This window comes from Macaca fascicularis, chromosome 4 (assembly GCF_037993035.2).
Source record: "Macaca fascicularis isolate 582-1 chromosome 4, T2T-MFA8v1.1".
Classification (NCBI taxonomy): Eukaryota; Metazoa; Chordata; class Mammalia; order Primates; family Cercopithecidae; genus Macaca; species Macaca fascicularis.
In genome coordinates this window covers 66509337-66531238 of record NC_088378.1, presented here as the reverse complement: position 1 = coordinate 66531238, position 21902 = coordinate 66509337, and the positions used below count along the sequence as shown (strand labels likewise).

General features: G+C 41.4%; 2 protein-coding genes across 16 annotated transcripts in view; one reads left to right on the top strand and one right to left on the bottom strand.

The window, feature by feature from the left end:
• Nucleotides 1-553: 553 nt before the first annotated feature.
• Nucleotides 554-12143, bottom strand: GTF2H5 (general transcription factor IIH subunit 5). The gene is made up of 3 exons (XM_005552206.5): nucleotides 12098-12143; nucleotides 10547-10619; nucleotides 554-992 (listed from the first exon to the last, which is right to left on the bottom strand). The coding sequence occupies exons 2-3, from the start codon at nucleotides 10579-10581 to the stop codon at nucleotides 812-814; spliced, it is 216 nt and encodes a 71-aa protein (XP_005552263.1). The 5' UTR covers nucleotides 10582-10619; nucleotides 12098-12143; the 3' UTR covers nucleotides 554-811.
• An 87-nt stretch (nucleotides 12144-12230) lies between these two features.
• The window catches only part of SERAC1 (serine active site containing 1), a 59623-nt gene continuing 49951 nt past the window's right edge, over nucleotides 12231-21902 (top strand). For all 15 annotated transcript variants that reach the window (XR_012433571.1, XR_012433572.1, XR_012433573.1 and 12 more), the window contains exon 1: nucleotides 12231-12353. The gene's annotated coding sequence lies outside the window, so the exon portion shown is untranslated. The remainder of the gene's footprint in view (nucleotides 12354-21902) is intronic.

Genomic DNA, 21902 nt, shown 5'->3' with positions numbered 1-21902 from the left:
GGGAATAAGGTCAAGTAGAATTCTTTTTTTTTTTTTTTTTTTTGAGGCAGGGTCTCTCTGTTGTCCAGGCTAGAGTGCAGTGGTGTGTTTGTAGCAACCTCGGACTCCTGGGCTCAAGCAATCCTCCCACCTCAGCCTCCCTAAGCTGATTTCTTAATAAAAAAGAATACAGATGGGAAAATGTGGCCAAGAAAGTTTGAACAAGGAAAAACTAAAGATGCAAAGCAGCATGTGCCTTTCCCATTTGGTTGTTTCTAACCCTCTTAAAAAACAATATTCTATTTTCAGGGAAATGCAAACTGTAGTTTACATTAGTTTTACATCTTCATCAATAGAGCTGGCTGGTATGCAGGTAGGATTTGTGAGACATACATAATGTCAAAGTCCCCACCTTGGCATATTCAAACAGCAAATCTATGACGTTTCTAACTGAAACCAAACAACCATATCCACACAGCAAAAATGCACAGTTCACAGGGATGAGCAAAATAAATACCTATGTTACACTGACAATTTAAAAGCACACTCCTGTATTAAAAAGGCAGGAAAAGCATTGACATTCGTATTTTAATAAAGGATAATAAAAGACAAATTACAGCCAACTGTTAAAGCCTTTTTTTTTTTTTTTTAATTCTATGGTATAACAAAATCAGTTCAGGGGCTTTTTTTTCTGAACAAATGATCATGACCCCTTGGTCTTTCCTGTGGCATGCTCCTACAACAACCCTCTATGTCTAATCAGTCACCTATCAAGTGGCAAGTCTTTCACATTTGCTGCTTATAATTCCTAAATGGTCCATATTGAGTATTTTCATTTTTGGGTAAGGGAAAAAGCATTTTGGTCCATTAATTCACCCACTCGCTCCTGGAGGACATTAACCAATTCTGCTATTACAAAGACGTGAGTGTCATCAATGTCTTGAATGATGAACTTCTTCCCCAGGGCATTGGACTCATCCAAGTACAGCAGAAACTGCTTCATGGCAGGATCACTGTGAAGACAAACACATGATTGTAAGACCGCTTGTTGTCAAATCACACCACAGAGACTTGAGCAATTAAATTTGAACATGTAGAATTTTTAGAATGATTTTTAAAGTTCTGTTACTCAATCCCTCACTTCCTCTCTGCCTCAAGTGTTAACAATTTATAGACATGGCTTCATTTTAGAACTATTAGTGTAAGTTAAAGAGGCAGAGGCCAACGGCAAGATTTTTAAAGAATAATTTGTCACTAAGTGAAAAAAATGAAAGAATATTCAAAGCTTTGTAGTTAGTAGGGCCTAGAATCACAGCTTTATTAACTGATTTAAAAAATGAATTTCTTCCTTGTCTATACCCATTACATCTAAGGAAACAGCAGGTGTTCAATGTCTTACCAGTGACAAATTAACTTACAAAACCAGTTAAACAGTCACTTTGATCAGGCAGGGTGTATAGCAAGAGTCATACCTGGATTCAACCCCAGCTTCATCACTTATTTGTGTGACCTTGAATAGAATACGTACTTATCTCCCAGAGCCTCTGTTCCCAAATACAAAAGTGAGGCTACCTAACAGAATTGTTTACGGAAATTAAAGGAGATAATGTCTAGGACAGTGCTTGGCTTGCAATAGGTACTCAAGGGAAGAGATCCAAATTCAATTTTATTAACTTGTGGTTTTTGCTTTGGAAAGAATAGGATTTACAGCAAAATGTCTCTTTCATAAAAACCCTGAATTATGACAAAGGACACTCTTTAGATCTAATACACAATGTGTTTAGCAAAAAATAAATATAAAAATGTCAAGCTGCACCACAGATTTTTGCAATTCTTGAGAAAACAATCTCACATAATCTTTTGGTGTCTTGAGAACTGTCAATATCAATTGTAAAGGTAACAATTTAATACAAAAGATGTCACTATAATTTACTGAAAACAAGAAAAATAAGGTTTAAGTACAAGCACAGGTATTAACTGATGCTAACACAGGAATTACTTCTATTCATAGATGAGTATGAGCCTCAGAACTGATTTGGGGGACTTTGGCTTTTACCAAGTGACATGATTTAACTTACAAACTGACTTAAAGTTTAATTGTAAGGATCATATTGGCTGCTGGGTTGAGAAAAGACTGGGAGTGGCAGAGGCAAGGATGGAAGCAGGGGACCCATGAGGTGACATCCAGGCAAGAGATGATGATTTTGATGTAGGTGGTAATAGTGGAGGTGATGAGAAGTGGTTGAATTCTAGATATATACTGACATAAAACCAACATAATTTGCTAATACTGGACATGAGCTTTGAGAAAGAGGGACAAGGAAACTCCAAGATTTTTGGTCTGAGCAAATGGAAGACTGGAGATTTTTACTGAGATAAAGAGGAATGTGTAAGAAGAGGTTTGCAGGTAAGATCAAGTTTGGTTTTAGGGAGGGCATAGTGGCTTATGCTGTAATCCCAGCACTTTGAGAGGCCTAGGCTGGAGGATGGCTTGAGGTCAGGAGTTAGAGACTAGCCTGGACAGCACAGTGAGATATCCTGACTGTATTAAAAAAAAAAAAAAAAAAAGGTTTAGTTTTTGATGTTATATTTTGAGATGCCTACTGGCCCCTGAGTGAAGAAGTTGAGTAAGAAGTGACCACTGAGGTAGAAAGAAAACCCAAAGAGTCCTGAAAGCGACATGAACAAAGGCTACTCAGGAAGTGGGAGTGATCAATTCTGTCAAAAGCTTACAGGGTATAGCAAGATAAGGACTGAAAATTGCCCACTGTATTCAGAAAGTCACTGGACCTTGACAATAGCAGTTTTGGTGGAGTCATAATAGGGAAAGCATGACTGGAGTGGGTGTCATATGGGAGGAGAGAAATCAGAGACAGTGAAGAGAACCAAGTCTTCTCTTTACTGAGAAATTTTGCTACAATGACCAGAAAGGTAGATTGGAAGCTAGAAAGGGGTGGGAATCTGAACAGATGGGAATATCAATAGACCATAGGTCTGGCGAAGTTGAAGAAATGATGGGGTGAGGTATTAGAGGGAGTGAACTCAAAAGAGGAGGTGGTGGTCAGAGGCTGATGCCTGAAATGAGACTGAAGAGCTGGCATGTGGGTAAGGAAGGACAAGTCTAGCTACAACTATGAGAATGAGTGGCTGTGATGAGGTGGAGGATAAGCTCAGTGGAAAAGGAGGTCAGGGAACTGGGAGAACAGCATTATCCTGATACCAAACCCTGGTAGAGACACAACAAAAAAAGAGAATTTTAGGCCAATATCCCTGATGAACATCAATGTGAAAATCCTCGCCGGGCGCGGTGGCTCACGCCTGTAATCCCAGCACTTTGGGAGGCCGAGGCGGGCGGATCACAAGGTCAGGAGATTGAGACCACGGTGAAACCCCGTCTCTACTAAAAATACAAAAAATTAGCCGGGCGCGGTTGTGGGCGCCTGTAGTCCCAGCTACTCGGGAGGCTGAGGCAGGAGAATGGCGTGAACCCGGGAGGCGGAGCTTGCAGTGAGCCGAGATCTCGCCACTGCACTCCAGCCTGGGCGACAGAGCGAGACTCCGTCTCAAAAAAAAAAAAAAAAAAAAAAGAAAATCCTCAATAAAATACTGGCAAACTGAATCCAGCAGCACGTTGAAAAGCTTATCCACCACGATCAAGTAGGCTTCATCCCTGGGACGCAAGGCTGGTTCAACATATGCAAATCAATAAATGTAATCCATCACATAAACAGAACCAATGACAAAAACCACATGATTATCTCAAAAGATGCAGAAAAGGCCTTCGACAAAATTTAACAGCAGAAAAGGCCTTCGACAAAATTCAACAGTCTTTCATGCTAAAAACTCTCCATAAACTAGGTATCGATGGAATGCATCTCAACATAATAAGAGCTAATTATGACAAACCTACAGCCAATATCATACTGTATGGGCAAAAACTGGAAGCATTCCCTTTGAAAATCGGCACAAGACAAGAATGCTCTCTTTCACCACTCCTATTCCACATAGTATTGAAGTTCTGGCCAGGGCAATCAGGCAAGAGAAAGCAATAAAGGGTATTCAGATAGGAAGAGAGGAAGTCAAATTGTCTCTGTTTGCAGATGACATGATTGTATATTTAGAAAACCCCATCATCTCAACCCAAAATCTTAAGCTGATAAGCAACTTCAGCAAAGTTTCAGGATACAAAATCAACATGCAAAAATCACAAACATTCCTATACACCAATAACAGACAGAGAGCCAAATCATGAGTGAACTCCCAATCACAACTGCTACTAACAGAATAAAATACCTAGGAATGCAACTTACATGGGATGTGAAGGACCTCTTCAAGGAGAACTATTAACCACTGCTCAAGGAAATAAGAAAGGAAACAAAGGGAAAAACATTCTATGCTCATGAATAGGAAGAATCAATATCGTGAAAATGGCCTTACTGCCCAAAGTAATTTATAGATTCAATGCTATCCCCATCAAGCTACCACTGGCTTTCTTCACAGAATTGGAAAAAACTACTTTAAACTTCATATGGAACCCAAAAAGAGCCCACATAGCCAAAACAATCCTGGGCAAGAAGAACAAAGCTGGAGCCATCACACTACCTGACTTCAAACTATACTACAAGGCCACAGTAACCAAAACAGTGTGGTACTAGTACCACAACAGATATATAGACCAATGGAACAAAACGGAGGCCTCAGAAATAACACCACACATCTACCACCATCTGATCTTTCACAAACCTGACACACACAAGCAATGGGGAAAAGATTCCCTATTTAATACATGATGTTGGGAAAACTGGCTAGCCATACGCAGAAAACTGAAACTGGACCCCTTCCCTACACCTTATACAAAAATCAACTCAAGATGGATCAAAGACTTAAACATAACACCTAGGACCATAAAAATCCTAGAAGAAAACCTGGACATAGACATGGGCAAAGACTTCATGTCTAAAACACGAAAGCAATGGCAACAAAAGCCAAAATTGACAAATGGGATCTAATTACACTAAAGAGCTTCTGCACAGATAGAAGAAACTATCATCAGAGTGAACAGGCAACCTACAGAATGGGAGAAAATTTTTGCAATCTACCGGTCTGACAAAGGGCTAATATACAGAATCTACAAAGAACTTAAACAAATTTACAAGAAAAAAGCAAACAACCCCATCAAAAAATGGGCAAAGGATATGAACAGACACTTTTCAAAAGAAGACATCTATGCAGTCAACAGACATATAAAAAAAAAAATGCTCATCATCACTGGTCATTAGAGAAATGCAAATCAAAACCACAATGAGATACCATCTCACACCAGTTAGAATGGCAATCATTAAAAAGTCAGGAAACAACAGATGCTGGAGAGGTTGTGGAAAAATAGGAAAGTTTTTACAGTGTTGGTGGGAGTGTAAATTAGTTCAACCATTGTGGAAGACAGTGTAGCAATTCCTCAAGGATCTAGAACTAGAAATACCATTTGACCCAGCAATTCCATTACTTGGCATATACCCAAAGGATTATAAATCATTCTGCAATAAAGATACATGCATACATATGTTTATTGTGGCACTATTCACAATAGCTAAGACTTGGAACCAACCTAAATGTCCATCAATGATAGACTGGATTAGGAAAATGCAGCACATATACACCATGGAATACTATGCAGCCATAAAAAAGGATGAGTTCATGTCCTTTGTAGGGACATGGGTGAAGCTGGAAACCATCATTCTCAGCAAACTATCACAAGATCAGAAAACCAAACACCACATGTTCTCACTCATAAGTGGGATTTGAACAATGAGAACACATGGACACAGTGGGGGATCATCACACACCAGGGCCTGTGGGGGGTGGGGGGCTAAGGGAGGGATAACATTAGGAGAAATACCTAGTGTAGGTGATGGGTTGATGGGTGCAGCAAACTACCATGGCACATGTATACCTATGTAACAAAACTGCATGTTCTGTACATTTAACTCAGAACTTAAAGTATAATAATAATAATAAAGAAAGCTGAACAACTGATTTGCAACCTGGTACTCGTAGTCACTGGCCAGATCACCAGGTGGCCCATTACTCAAGACAACCACTGCAACCACAGATGCTGACCACATACTGTACCCTTCATGTGCTTTGCCCAGCCCAGCCTGCATACCTTATCCCTGATGTCAATTCCCATGCTTTGCCTAATCAAAAAGTCCCTGTCAGCTTTTGTGGGGATCAGCAGCAGAGTTCTTACTACTGTACTGTCTCCCTTGCATTTGTGGATAAACCCTGAATTAAAAGCCTCATCTGGGAAAACTGTGTAGCTGTGTTAATTTTTATTACATAGGGAGCCAAAGAGCTTGTGATCTGTAACAGCAATGTTAGTACCATAGCTACACTGCAAAGTTGATGGACCAGAGAATATTTCTAAAACATCTTGCTCATAGTAGGTACTCAAATGAGCAATTAAAATGCCAAGAGCCTGTGAGAGGATACAGGCAGAGAGGTTTAAATTACAGTTAGTTCTATCCCTATCAAATGATTTACTGTTGGGAACAGGCACCCCAAAATCTGGCCATAAACTGGCCCCAAAACTGGCCATATACGAAATCTCTGCAGCACTGTGACATATTCGTGATGGCCATGACACCCACGCTGGAAGGTTGTGGGTTTACTGGAACGAGGAAAAGGAACACCTGGCCCACCCAGGGCGGGAAAACCACTTAAAGGTATTCTTAAACCACAAACTAAAATAGCATGAGCGATCTGTGCCTTAAGGACATGCTCCTGCTGCAGATAACTAGCCAAACCCATCCCTTTATTTCGGCCCATCCCTTTGTTTCCCATAAGGCATACTTTTAATCTATAATCTATAGAAACAATGCTTATCACTGGCTTGTTGTTAATAAATACGTGGGTAAATCTCTGTAAATCTCTGTTCGAGGCTCTCAGCTCTGAAGGCTGTGAGACTCCTAATTTCCCACTCCACACCTCTATATTTCTGTGTGTATGTCTTTTATTCCTCTAGCGCCGCTGGGTTAGGGTCTCCCCGACCGAGCTGGTCTCAGCAATTTACTATTTTGATTACGAAACCATTAACCTGTGAATATATATGGGTATAATTCTAAGACATACATATAACCTCTTAAAAAGCAAACATAGGCTGGGTGCGGTGGCTCACGCCTGTAATCCCAACACTTTGGGAGGCTGAGCCAGGTGGATCACGAGGTCAGGAGTTCAAGACCAGCCTGGCCAAGATAGTAAAACCCTGTCTCTACTAAAACTTCAAAAATTAGCCAGGCATGGTGGCAGGTGCCTGTAATCCCAGTTACTTGAGAGGTTGAGGCAGGAGAATTGTTTGAACCCAGGCGGCAGAGGCTGAAGTGAGCCAAGATCGTGCCACTGCACTCCAGGCTGGGTGACAGAGTGAGACTCCGCCACCAAAAAAAAAAAAAAAAAAAAGCAAATACAATATTATACTTAGTTTTATAATGGAGAGATAGTATATGTAAAGTTTAGTAGCTTGGGCTCTGGAGCCACAATACTAGGATTTAAAAAATCCCAGTTTAACAACAGCTGTGTAACTGAGCAATTGATTAATTTCCCTGCATCTCACCTTGTACATGCAATGGGGATGATAGCACCTACCTCAAAGGGCTGTTGTGAAAACTAAATTAATATTAGCAAGTGCTTCCATAGCACATGTCACATGGAAAACAGTGTTAATACAGGAATCCAGGTGTTTTTACTTAACATCATTGTGCAATGTCATTTCCCTGAATCTCTTAAAATGTCTGAGAATATTTTAATAGCTATATTATTTGATTAAAATATGCCACAATCAACAAATTTCTTTTTCTAGCACATTAAATACACACATTTTTATTGGCAGTTCTGATCATTTCCTAAATTTTTTTTTTTTTTTTGAAATGGAGTCTCACCATGTCACCCAGGCTGGAGTGCAGTGGCACGATCTTGGCTCACTGCAACCTCTGCCTCTTGGGTTCAAGTGATTATCCTGCCTCAGCCTCCCCAGTAGCTGGGATTATAGGTGTTTGCGACCATGCCTGGCTAATTTTTGTATTTGTAGTAGAGACAGGGTTTCACCATGTTGGCCAGGCTGGTCTCAAACTCCTGACTTCAAGTCATCCACCCGCCTCGGCCTCCCGAAGTGTTAGGATTACAGGAGTGAGCCACTGCGCCCAGTGATTTCCTAAACTTATAGAAACGGAGTTACTGTGTTAAAGGATATAAAAGCACAAAACACCCATCACAAGTTGCTTTCAGTTGTTTCTCAGGATTACACTTCCATCAGCAGCTTGGTGGCATGCCTGCTTTTTAAAAGCTATGACTGAAGACAACAGCCTCCTCATTTACAAGCTATTTTGATATATAACATGCTAAATGGAGGCCTAGTATACACATCTGTTTTGAACTAAAACTTTATCAAGAATCTCATCTTATCCACTGTGAATCTCACTGTAGGACTAGAGAGGCTATAAAGGAACATTAACAAATTTGGAATTTTGCCTGAGATCACAAACCTGGACTCAATTCTGTTAACAAAATTCATTCGGTAAACAAATATTTACTAAGCCATAGCTATATATGTGTATGTGTATCTCTTTCTCTCTCTGTCTCTGTCTCAGGCACTGTTTTGGGTGCCTGGAAAACTTCAGTGAACATGGCCCTACTGAGAAGCAAAGGCTAAGAAAAGATTTATACATGCTGAGAAAAAAACAGAACAATGGTTAGATTGGTTTTGTCATTTTTTTTTTTTTTTGAGACGGAGTCTCGCTCTGTCGCCCAGGCTGGAGTGCAGTGGCCGGATCTCAGCTCACTGCAAGCTCCGCCTCCCGGGTTTACGCCATTCTCCTGCCTCAGCCTCCCGAGTAGCTGGGACTACAGGCGCCCACCACCTCGCCCGGCTAGTTTTTTGTATTTTTAGTAGAGACGGGGTTTCTATTAGCCAGGATGGTCTCGATCTCCTGACCTCGTGATCCGCCCGTCTCGGCCTCCCAAAGTGCTGGGATTACAGGCTTGAGCCACCGCGCCCGGCCTGTCATACTTCTTACTAGCTTCTCAGAAACAATACAGGTTTAGAAGCCAAACTCATAAGGATAAGGGTGGTTTAATAATACATATTTCTCCAGATTCTTTGCTATTGTGATGTAAACTGGTTGGAATTTGCACCTTGCCAACAAATTTTTGCTGAAGCACTTGCCAAACCAATTGTGGCAACTGTTAAACCAGAGGTCTGCTCCAGCATCTGGAACTGGACACAGACATACTGTGGTCATGTGTTGCTTGCTTTGGGAATTGCTTGGGAGGCTAGACTTGGGAGAATACTTACTGTGAGCCTGGCAGTTAATGGTGGATCCCAACAAAGAGGAAGTTTTCACCAACCTTTCAGTTTTGACATAAAAATGTAAATTTATAAACATAAAACTTTTTTTTATAGCCTTCAATTTTAGTATGTGATAAGCCCTTGGGAGTTAAGAATTTAACTATATCCAAGTGCCCTGATTTTTCAATTCACTGAAGGTCAGAATAAATGGCCATCATCATAATTTGGTTTACTTCTTTAGCAAATCTCTGCAGACTTAAAAATCAGTTAAACATAACTGATAGAAATGGAGCTTAAATATGGCAGTAAGTGAAGCCAACTTAAGATATATGTGGAACAGCACTATATAAGTTATTACACATTAGCTTATATTAATACAATGATGGGACTGGAATTTGGAGAGATTCAAATTGGAGAGATTCCTGGGACAGTGGAAGCAGCTGTGAGATAGGAATTCAGCAGAACTAGTTTCTAAGACAGGAGAGACAGTAAACAACAGGTCAGAAGACCCGACTGATAAGCGAGGATACAGTAAAGAAACCAGCCAGAACCAAGATGGTGACAAAAGCAGCCTTCACCACTATCATACACTAATCATAATGCATGAGCTTATGTTGTTGGCAGTGTCCAAGGGTTTGGTCCTTCTCCTCCTCAGCTTTGCCATCACAGTAAACAGTATCATTATCCATGCACTGGCTCATATTAGAGGCACAGAAAGGTAGACAGTAGTATTTTCAGACAATGGGAGTGTCCACAGAGCAGGGTTCCTAGACATTGGATTGCTTTGAGGACCTCAACCCTGCCCATTTATGGTTTTTAGTTTCTCCTCTGGAATGTATCTAAAGGAATTTAAGAAACCTTCTCCACTTGGCTCTCTTGTTTTTCTCTTTAAAGTCTACAGTTTGTAATGGTAAAGACTTAAGCAAGTTCCTGAACTCTTTCAGGACCTAAAATTCTAGTCATGTTTGAGGAGAATGCAAGCACTGTTCCTCTAAAGATGACTCATCTAACAAATATGCTGCCTCTGATCATGCCAGTTCCATCAATTCAACAGAGGGACTGAAATCTGGCACTAGGAACTTTGCAACAAAATCTGTGCCACTTGTTAAAAGTGAAAGACTTGATTTCATTCATATCTTAAAAACAACAGGGTTTTAGAAAGGACACACACGTAAGTCAAGATTCAATATTTAAACTTAAAACTCATGAAGTATCAAAACTACTAACCATTCTATAAGCACTCCTTTCAAGACGTTGACCATGTTTTCTTAGTCAGAAGGTTCAGATGACCTCAAGAATGCTAATAAAAAGAAGAAGGTAACACTGAATTAAAAATCATTAACTTTCATATACTTTGGGGACTGCCTCTGAAATGAGGCAAAATAATTAAGTGTCAATATTTAACAGTTAAGTCTATGAAAGACAGTTAACATTAAGAGACATTCTGATTTTTTAACAAAATTAAAATGAGTCTACTTGGAATATTGCCACATCTTACTTGCCAACCAACTCTACCCAAGGTCAATTAGCCCTAATAGAAGCAAGCAGCCTAACTCTACACCAGTGTGCCCAACCCAGGTGTAAACTGTCCGTTATTCAAAGGATTTCTTTTCCCATTCAGGAGAATGACAAAGGGTAAGATCCTGGGAGACAGGACTCAAAGATAGTTCTGAAAGGTGCTTCAAAAATTACACAGTGAGCCCAACCACCTCCTTTTAGTTTATATTTTATTTTATTGAGACAGGGCTGGCTCTGTCGCCCAGGCTGGAGTGCAGTGGTGCGATCTCAGCTCACTGCAACCTCTTGCCTCCCAGGTTCAAGCCATTCTCCCACCTCAGCCTCTCGAGTAGCTGGGACTACAGGCAAGAGCTACCAAGCCCAGCTAATTTATTGTATTGTATTGTGTATATATATATATACACACACACACATATACTTTGCGACAGAGTCTCGCTCTGTCGCCCAGGCTGGAGTGCAGTGGCGTGATGGCGGCTGACTGCAACCTCTGCCTCCGGAGATCAAGATATTCTCCTGCCTCAGCCTCCGAGCAGCTGGGACTACAGGCGCCCGCCACCACGCCAGGCTAATTTTTGCATTTTTAGTAGAGACGGGGTTTCACCATGTTGGCCAGGCTGGTCTTGAACTCCTGATCTCAAATGATCCACCTACCTCGGCCTCCCAAAGTGCTGGGACTACAGGCGTGAGCCACCGTGCCCGGCCAATTTATTGTATTTTTAGTGGAGACGGGGTTTCACCATGTTGGCCAGGCTGGTCTCGAACTCCTGGCCTCAAGTGATCCACCCGCCTCGGCCTCCCAATGAGCTGGGATTGCAGGCGTGAGTCACCGGGCCCGGCCCCAACCACCTCATTTTACAGATGAGGAGACCAAAGGAAGAGATTAAGCCGTAGTTCCCGGGGAAAGGGGAAAAAAGTACAAGCCAGGTTTCCAGATCTTGTGCCCCTTCACTAAATAAATCACGTCCTGTGCGGACCTAGGCTGGAAAGAAATCACTCAGCGTCCGCCCACTTAACTAACTTCCACTTACACCTGGGCGCAGGGCGAGCCCTAGCCCCACAGGAAACCCACGATTAAACGAGTGCGGAACTGCAGTGCGGCCCCGCCAGGAAGGGCCTGGAGAGAGTGGGGGACACCGCCCTGTGCCCCCAGCACCCGGTGGACAGGCTTCTTGGGCTTTCCTCTTCTTCCCCTCTTTCTTTGGGACCCCTCAGTCTGCCCACACCCCACTTTCCCCAGCCACTCGGACGCTTGCCACACACCTCAGCCCACAGATGCAGAAGCGCCTCGGCGTCGCCGACACAGTGCGCCTGCGCCTATACGTCATCGCGCTAGGGACGCTGTTGTGAGTGGAGCGAACCGGCAGTAGGCGGGCCCGGAGAGGGCCGAGGGGGCGGGGTCATAAGCCGCCCGCCGCCGGGTGGAAGGCCCCGGCCGGGAGCCGAGGAAAGGGGAGGGCTCCCCAGACAACTGGGTCCGGCGAGCAGTTGGGGACAGGTTGAGTCTGCGTGCCGGCAGGTAGGACGTGAAGGCCGGGCTAGTGTGGGGGCGGACGGGGGCGTCGGAGCAGCTGGGCGCGGTGGGGAGTGGAGAATGGGGAGGGCAGTGGCCGGGCACGGCCGGGCGCCACCGTAAGGCGCGCGGACCGGACCGACCCGCTGACGCTCCCCTGGGTGTGAGGGCCTCTCTCTGGTGGTCGCGAGCCTGACTCGTCTTTCCCGGTCGCTGCCTTTCTCTGGCTGCTGTCGAGGCCTCGGGGAGTGCACCTACCGGTCCTTCTTCCCGGGCTCGGTAGTCACGGAGAGATAATGAGGAGGAGGAGGAAAGGGCCTCACCGGTCACTTCTGAGCCTTCCAGACCACCGCTTCCGGCTCCCCCTCTAACCCCAGAGATGGAAACGATTGAATACTGAGAGATCTCTAAATTCGGCAACGGTCATTTAAAAGTGAAAGACCCCAGAAGCTTCTGAAGTGATTCCCTTTCCCCAAATCTGTTCTGTAATCTAAAGGAGCACTCTCATTATTTTTACTAGTTGAGATATGAGATTCTTGTTTTCTGTTCCTTAGGTTAAATTGTACTTCCCGAATTAAGCTCTACCTTCTTTTTTTTTTTTTTTTTTTTTTTTTTTGAGATGGAGTCTCGGTCTGTCGGTCAGGCCGGAGTGCAGTGGCGCGATCTGCGCTCACTGCAACCTCCGTCCCCTAGGTTCAAACAGTTCTCCTGCTTCAGTCTCCCTAGTAACTGGGATTACGGGCGTGCGCTACCACGCCCGGCTGATTTTCGTATTTTTAGTAGAGACGGGGTTTGTCCATGTTGGCCAGGCTGGTCCGGAATTCCTGATATCAGGTGATCCGCCCCCGTCAGCCTCCCAGAGTGCTGGGATTACAGGTGTGAGCCACCGCGCCCGACCTCATACTGCGTTTTTTTTTTTTTTTTTTTTACATCGTGTGTGTTCATGTGATCGCTTAGGAACCCAGCTCTTCCATTTAGTTCCCTCTTTCAATTTGCTTTTTTTCATCTTGCATACATTCTCTTCCTTGACCTCATCAGTTCCATTTTTGTGCACTTGATGTGTGCCAGCTATTATTCTAGACACTTGGGATACAATGGTGAACAAGTAACTAATTTTGGTTGGGGCAGAGAGACACAAATCGGTTAAGGAATAAGTACCATTTGGTGATGTGATAAAGGGTGACTAGAGGGGTTATTTTGGCCGGGGGATGTCAGAAATTGCCTTAATTTCTGCATTTAAAAACCTTCTGTATATCAGTAACAATTAACTAGGAGTTTTAATAATAAAGACACTATTCATAATGGCGTTGAAAACTGAAGTTATCTAGAAGTAGATCAACCTAAAGCTGCGTAGTCCTTTAGACAGAAAATTGTAAGGCTCTGTTGGAACACAAAAGATGACCCAAGTAAATGGTAAGATATACCGTATTCATGGATGGAAAGACTCAACAAAATGATGTCAGTTTTCCTCAATTGTACAAATTCAGTGTGATGCCAATTAAAATCACCATATTGTTTTATGGAACTTGACATGCTGAACTTAAAATTTATATGGAAAGGCAAAGGGCCAAGAATAGTGAAGTCAATTTTGAAGAAGAAGAAAAATAAGGTCTCTATCAGATACCAAAGCTTAATATAAAGTTGTAATTATTAAGGTGGTATGATATTGATTCAAGGAAAGAGAAGTAGATTCATGGAACAGAATAGAGACACTAGAAACATACGTGTTTATGATGGGAGCTTAGTATACCACTAAGTAGTATTACAAAGCAGGGGGAAAGCATAGAATATTCTAATAAAGGATGATGAAATATGTGGCATCGTTGTGGAATACAGACAGGATTAGATTCTTTCTTTCAAACTACTGACGACAGTTTCCAGATAAAGACCTAAATGTGAATGGCACAGCTGCAAGGTATTTGGAAAGAAATATAAGAGACCATTGTCTCTAGGAAAGATTTCTTTTTTGTTTGCTTTGTTAAATCTTGTTACACATAAGATTTATCATGTTAACCATTTTGAGATGTTGAGTTCAGTGACATTCACATTGTGCAACCAGCACTACTATCTATCTCCAGAACTTTTTTTTTTTTTAATCTGAGAAGGATTTCTTAAGTTACAAAAAGCACCATTGAGGTGTCATTTTATTACTCCAAATGAGAGATGATATTGGCTTGAACTAGACAAGAGTAGCAGTGAATACAGAGAAAAATGGATGGATTTTGGGGTATGTTTTGATGATAGAGAAGAGCAACTATGCATGCTTTGGATGTAGGGTAAGGGAAAAACAAGGAATCAAGGGCAACAACTGTTTTCTTGCTTCAGTTAAGAGGTAGATCATTTACCATTTACAATAAAAAAGCATTGACCATTTGGTGGATGGTGATGGAGAAGATTTGTGGAAGAAGAGTTTGGATAGAAAAAGTAAATAATTCTGTTTTGGATAGTTAAGTATGAAAGGCTTATTGGACATCTAAGTGAAAATGTTCCGATAGCTGTTGGATAGATGGGTCAGGAAAGGTCGTAGCTAGAGGTACTCTGAGATCACTGGCATATAGATATTAAGAACTGTGGTGTGTTAGAATTAGATCAGCTGTACTACACAGAAAACAAGATAATACTGGCTTAAATATGTATGTAATTGCATAGGTAGGCAGCCATGCTTTTATGGCAGCAGCTCTGTAATCATCAGGGACTTGGATTCTTCTATCTGACTGCTCTACCGTCCTTAATAAGATGCTTCATGGTAAGATGACTGCTTTAATTCAAACTGTCAGTTGCTCATTCTAGCAAGAGGGAGGAGGGAAGGAGGAAGAAAGGCGCATACCCTTCTTTTTAAGGACACTTTTCAGAAATTGCACGACACATCCACTCATATTTCATTAGCCATTTCTTAGTAAGTGCCCATCGTTAACTAGAAAGAAAGAAAGGTGATGTAGTCTTTTTTCTTATCTGTGTACCCAGCTACAATTCAGGTTTTATAAATCAGAATGAAAGCATGAAATGAAGTTTCACTCTGGCTTTTTCTACCAGGGCAATGAAACTGCTGATATGAAGATCCCAGTGACCTCCATGTTGTTAAACTTAATGGAATTTTCAAATATTTGTTTTATTTTTAAGTTATAGTCTCTTCCCTTTTACTTTCTGTGTCTTTCTTAGTCTAAAAATTTCTCCCCGTTCTCTACTTAACATCAGTGTTTCAGATTTTATGTAATCGCCATCGTAATCTTTTTTTTTTTTTTTTTTTGAGATGGAGTCTTGTTCTGTTGCCCAGGCTGGAGTGCAGGCGCAATCTTGGCTCACTGCAAGCTCCGCCTCCTGGTTTCGGCCATTCTCATGCCTTAGCCTCCCAAGTAGCTGGGACTACAGGTGCCCGCCACCACTCCTGGCTAATTTTTTGGTATTTTTAGTAGAGATGGCGTTTCACCGTGTTAGCCAGGATGATCTCAATCTCCTGACCTCGTTCGGCCTCCCAAAGTGCTGGGATTACAGGCATGAGTCACTGCGCCTGGCCCCATAATCTTAAAGGTGCTTTTAAATAGAAATTGACAAGCAGACTCTAAAATTATGTGGAAGTACCAAGGACCTAGAATAGTTCATCTTGAAAAGGAAGGACACAGCTGGAGAATTTATACTGCTAGCTTCAAGACTTACTTTAAAAACTACAGTAATCTGTAGTAATCTGTAGGGCACGGTGGCTCACACCTGTAATCCCAGCACTTTGGGAGGCCAAGGTGGGTAGATCACGAAGTTAGGAGTTCAAGACCAGCTGGCCAACGTGGTGAAACCCTGTCTCTACCCAAAATACAAAAATTAGTCGAGTGTGGTGGTGGGTGCCTGTAATCCCAGCTACTTGGGAGGCTGTCAGGAGAATTGCTTGAACCTGGGAGGTGGAGGTTTCAGTGAGCTGAGATCGGGCCACTGCACTCCATCCAGCCTGGGCAACATAGTGAGATTGTCAAAAACAAGAACAAAACAAACACAGTAACAACAACAACAAAAAACCTACAGTAATCTAAACAGTGCAGTGTTTGTATAAGGATAGATAAATAGATCGATGGAGTGGAATAGGCCCATACTTACATATTCCATTAGGGTTTTTTTGTTGTTTTTTTGAGATGTGGGTCTCACTATGTTGCCTAGCCTGGTGTTGGGCTCCTGAGCTCAAGCAGTCCTCCTGCCTCAGGCTTCTGAGTAGCTGGGATTACAGGCATGTGCCACAGATATAGTCAGTTGATTTGTGGTCTCAAGCAATCATCCCATCTTGGCCTCCCAAATCACTGGGATTATAGGCATGAGCCACCACACTTGGCCCTATGGTATACTTTTTATCGTTATTTTATAGTGTATTCCTCTATTCCCTCTACTTATAAAAAAGTAAAATTTACTGTGAAACAGTATACCAAGTTATGCTGGCAGCAACCTCATATATCTCGTATAAAGTTTAGAAATTACATGTCAGCTTTTTGAGGCATTATAAACCATCCTAAAGGCTACTGGCTAAAACATTTATTATTGCTTGCACGCTAAGGGCTGAATATGGATTTGTACCATCAGCTAGGGGCTGGCTAGTTCGATGTGGCTTCACATGCTTGGCGGCTGGTGCTGGCTGTCAGTTGGTACTTGTTGGCTTCATTAATGGGGATATTGGACATTTCTCTTGTGATCTAGCAGACTAACCTAGGCATCTTTACATGGTGTTGGTCACAGGGTTCTCAAGAGCAACAAGACAGAAGCTTCGATGTGCACGTACTTCCCAAGTCTCAGCTTGCATTATGCTTCTGTTGTCCTATGGCCAAAGTTACTCGTAAGATCAATCTAAAGTCACCGTGGGAGGGAACTACCAAAGATCATGGTTATAGGAAAAGGAATAATTTGTGGTCATTAAAAAAAAATCTGCATTTAAGACAAAAACTGTGTAAAAAAAGCAGGCAGGTATAAAAGTGAGTCACCTGGAAGTTTTAGAAATAAAAATTTTTGAAATACTCAGTGGATGGATCAAATGATAGTCTAAACACAACTAAACAGAAGATGATGAATTGGAAGGTAGATTTGGGGAAATAATCCGTAGTGCATGTCAGAGAGACAGAAAAAAATGGAAGAAGTTGAGATTTGAAGGTTAGACTTTAAAAATCTAGCATACATCTAATAGGAGTACCAGAAAGTAAAAGTTGAATGGAGGTCAAAGTGATAATTATTAAGAATATTGCAGAATTGGCTGGGCGCGGTGGCTCAAGCCTGTAATCCCAGCACTTTGGGAGGCCGAGACGGGCGGATCATGAGGGCAGGAGATCGAGGCCATCCTGGCTGACACGGTGAAACCCCGTCTCTACTAAAAAATACAAAAAACTAGCCGGGCGAGGTGGCGGGCGCCTGTAGTACCAGCTACTCGGGAGGCTGAGGCAGGAGAATGGCGTAAACCCAGGAGGCGGAGCTTGCAGTGAGCCAAGATCGCGCCACTGCACTCCAGCCTGGGCGACAGAGCGAGACTCCGTCTCAAAAAAAAAAAAAAAAAAAAAAAAAAAAAAAAGAATATTGCAGAATTGAAGAAAAATGTGAGTTCTAAAATCGAAGGAGCATACCAAATCTTGAGTGGGGTATATAAAAACAAACTCATACCCAGACATAAAGTAGAGAATTGTAAGAACATCAAAAACAAAGATCTTAAAACTGCCAGATGGAACATAATATTGATACTAATGATAAGTAATATTTATTGAACACTTAATTTGGAATAGGCACTATTGTGTGTGTTTTACATATATTAACTTATGTGATATTTGTAACAACCCTTTACAGTAGTTCCCTTATTACCACCATTTTATAGATGAGGAAAGTGAGACACAGAGAGGTTAATTAACTAGCCCATTATCATATGTGTAGTGCTTTCAAATGTACGTGGATTTTGTTTTAATCAGGTATGGTAAGAAGACAGACACAGAGACAACTACCTTGAAAGAAGAGTTTATTATGTACAGTTCCCAAGGAAGAATGGGCATACCACACCATGCAAGGCCACATGGGGAAGTACCAGGGTCATTCAAGAGGCATAAGGAACAATGTGAAAGCATGGGCCAGAGCTTGCTTTTATTGTATTTTTTTGTGAGAAGGAATGAGCGAGACAGGGTAGATGAGCTGAGCACATTTAGGACTGGATAGTTCGAATAATTTTGGCAGACCAGAGAGGTGGTCTCTAGTTGTCTAGTATCTGGCTCCGAGGAGATTTAGAGTAAGGGAAGCATTGGCTGTGTGTGGTGTTTGGGGGTGTGCAGCTGGGATTGGTTGGTTTGCATATGAGAGTCATGCTCACAGGCAAGTTGTTTGCTACCTCTAGCAGTTAGCTATCCCAGACCCAGAGAGAGGCAGTCACTCCCTGGGTCCTTAAGGTCCTAAGATGTCAAAGCATTCTTAAAAAAAAAAAAGACTAATACAAGTCGTTTGTGGAATTGGATTTGAAACCAGGCGGTGTGGTCCTACAGAGCACTTTCTTAAACTTCTTTGCTACTGTTTTGCCTACAAAGAAACAACAATTAGACTTAGATTTCTCCTGAGCAACAAGAAATATCAGTGAAAATATCATTAATGTACCGAAGGAAACCTACTGTTATTCTGAATTCTAAACCCTGAATTCCAAACCCAGCTATTACTGTTACTATTTTTTTTTCTGAGACAGAATCTTACTCTGTCTCCCAGGCTAGAGTGTAGTGCGTGATCATGGCTCACTGAAACCTCTGTCTCCCAGGCTCAAGCGATTCCTCTGCCTCAGCCTCCCGAGTAGCTGGGAATACAGGCACATGCCAACTGGCCCAGCTAATTTTTTTTATTTTTTTGGAGAGATGAGATCTCACTGATCTTGAACCCCTGGACTGGCCTAGAGCTCCTGGGCTCAAGCAATCTGCCCACCTTGACCTCTAAGTGCTGGGATTACAGGCATGAATCATCACGCCTGGCCCAAACACAACTGTTTTTTAGTGTATCTAAAATAGAGCATTTTTAGACATGCTGAGAGTGAGAGTGCTAACTACATATATGCCTTCATGAAAGAACTGTCAAAGGATATACCTTCATCAGACTGATTTGAACCTAGAGGGAAGTTGTGAATGCAAGAAACAAAAGTAAGGAAGGAAATTCACAAGATGTCGGTAAATATTTAGGTTGACTGCTTTTAAAAATGACTTCTTTTGGGATGTTTAAAAATAAAATGGAATTAAAATACTAGACAAAAATACCTAAGATAGGAGAGGATTGGATTTAAAGTATTTTAATAGTCTCATTTGGGAGGATAATTGTATTGTTTAAATTCATACTGTATATAGCACATTTAAAATGTAGCTATTTACTAAAGGAGTAGAAATAAATGGTATAACTTTAAGCAATTAAAGAGTAATAAAAAAAAATCCTGATCTATCCAACATGCGATAAATGTAAATGGATTAAATTCATCTATTAAAAGAGAGGTTTTGAAATTATAAATGATACCAATAGATTATAACCATGATGGAAAAAGTTAAGATAGTTAAATACTTTGGAGAAAACTGGCAAGGAACTCAAAGCAGTAAATGTTAATAGGGATAAAGGAAGATAGTATGTGATGACAAAAGGAACAAAGTACTAAGTTCCTAATAATCGTGAATTTGTGTGCACCTAGGCATATCTTTTCACATTATGGCCCCCCAAAAAGGGTAGTATTTGTTTGCCACACTAATTGGGGTGTTCTGCACTAGAGAGTAAGATCCATGAAAGCAAGGGCAAATTTTTCTTTTTCATTGTTAAATTGCTAGCATCTAGAACAGTTCTTCGTTCATAGGAACTCAGATAAGTATTTGCTTAATGAATAATAAATAAAAAAAGGACAACAAAAGGGGTAAATCGACAAGTGCACAAATCAGTATGAAACTTTAAAAAACCCCTCTCATACTGGTAGATCATGCAGACAAAAATTGGCAAGGCTATTCAATGGCCATTTGGAGCTGTGAAAAAAAATTAGCAAGACTATAGAAACAACAAAATTAACAAGCCTAGTATAATGGATATATTCTGCTCACAACAAAGAATAAGTTTATATGATATATTTATAAATATTGACTGGAAGAGGTAACAAAGCAAGTCTTCACAATTTTAAAGAATCTATATCACATAGCACAGTAAGATAATCTTTGCCTGTAATCCCAGCACTTTGGGAGGCTGAGGTGCGTGGATCACTTGAGGTCAGGAGTTCAAGACCAGCCTGGGCAACATGGTGAAACCCTGTCTCTACAAAAAATACAAAAAATTAGTTGGGTGTGGTGGTGGGCACCTGTAGTCCCAGCTGCTCGGTAGGCTGAGGTGGGAGGCTTGCTTGAGCCTGGGAGGCAGAGGTTGCAGTGAGTGGTGATTGCACCATTGCACTCCAGCCTGGGCAACAGAGCCAGACCCTGTTTCAAAAAATAAAAAAAAGATCTTAAAAAATTTTATATATTTGGAAACTAAAAGCCACACTCTAAAACAGTTCACAGATTAGAGAAAAATTACAGTGGAATTTCAGAGGGATAATTTACAGTCTTTTTGTCGCTGGAGACAACAGTGGCACAATCTCAGCTCACTGCAACCTCCGCCTCCCAGGTTCAAGCAATTCTCCCACCTCAGCCTCCCAAGTAGCTGGGACTACAGGAGTGTGCCACCACACCTGGCTAATTCTTTTTGGTAGAGTCAGAGTTTCACCATGTTGGCCAGGCTGGTCTTGAACTCCTGACCTCAAGTGATCTACTCACCTCAGCCTCCCAATGTGCTGGAGTTATAATAATTTATAGTCTTAAATGCATTTATGAAGGAACAAGAAATGCTCATCTTAGGCGTTATTGAAGAAGTTAGGAAAAGGACAGTTGCACCCAAAGAAAGAAAGAAGAAAATAATAAAAAGCAGAAATAGAAAACAAAACAAAAGAGAGAGGTACCTTCCTTCCTTTCCCTTATAGCAAAAAGAAAAAAAAAAAAACCTCGCTATCCAAAGACAATCTGATATGGGTCTAGAATAATGAGTTGTGTTCTGGGAATGATTGCATCATATTTAGATCATCTTTACTCAGTTGATGAATTAGTTGGGTGACAGCTCTCCTTTGATAGAATGCCAACAATTAACAAATTTCAAAAATTTTAAACAACATGGGTACTATCCTGAAAGAACTAGAGAAAAGCTAAATGCTTCTATGGATTCTAAGTGTACCGTCCACGTAGAGCTTCTCATTTCTTTAGGGCCTCAGTCATCAGAGATAAATACATATATATATTTTCAAAGACATTCGATTCTTTTCATGCCTGTGTTGGTATTCTGATTAATAATATGTCTATTCTTGTTACCTGTTAATTCTTGTGTTCTGGAAATGATTGTATCATATTTAGATCATCTTTCCAATTGTGAAAATTATGCACAATTGGACACAGTGTGAGGAAGAATAATGAAAATACTAACAAAATATTATTCTAATTAGTCCCTTTTAAGTTTTTAAGGGAGAAATTTTTTTTTAATTGGAAAGTTTTCTTCGTAGTCTTGAAAGATTTAACTCTGTGGGTCATCCAC

Coding starts and splice junctions, on each gene's coding strand:
- GTF2H5 (XM_005552206.5), bottom strand. CDS start 10,581: ATGGTCAACGTCTTGAAAGGAGTGCTTATAGAATG. Junction 993..10,546: donor AAAGGAGTGCTTATAGAATG/GTTAGTAGTTTT, acceptor TTGTCTTCACAG/TGATCCTGCCATGAAGCAGT.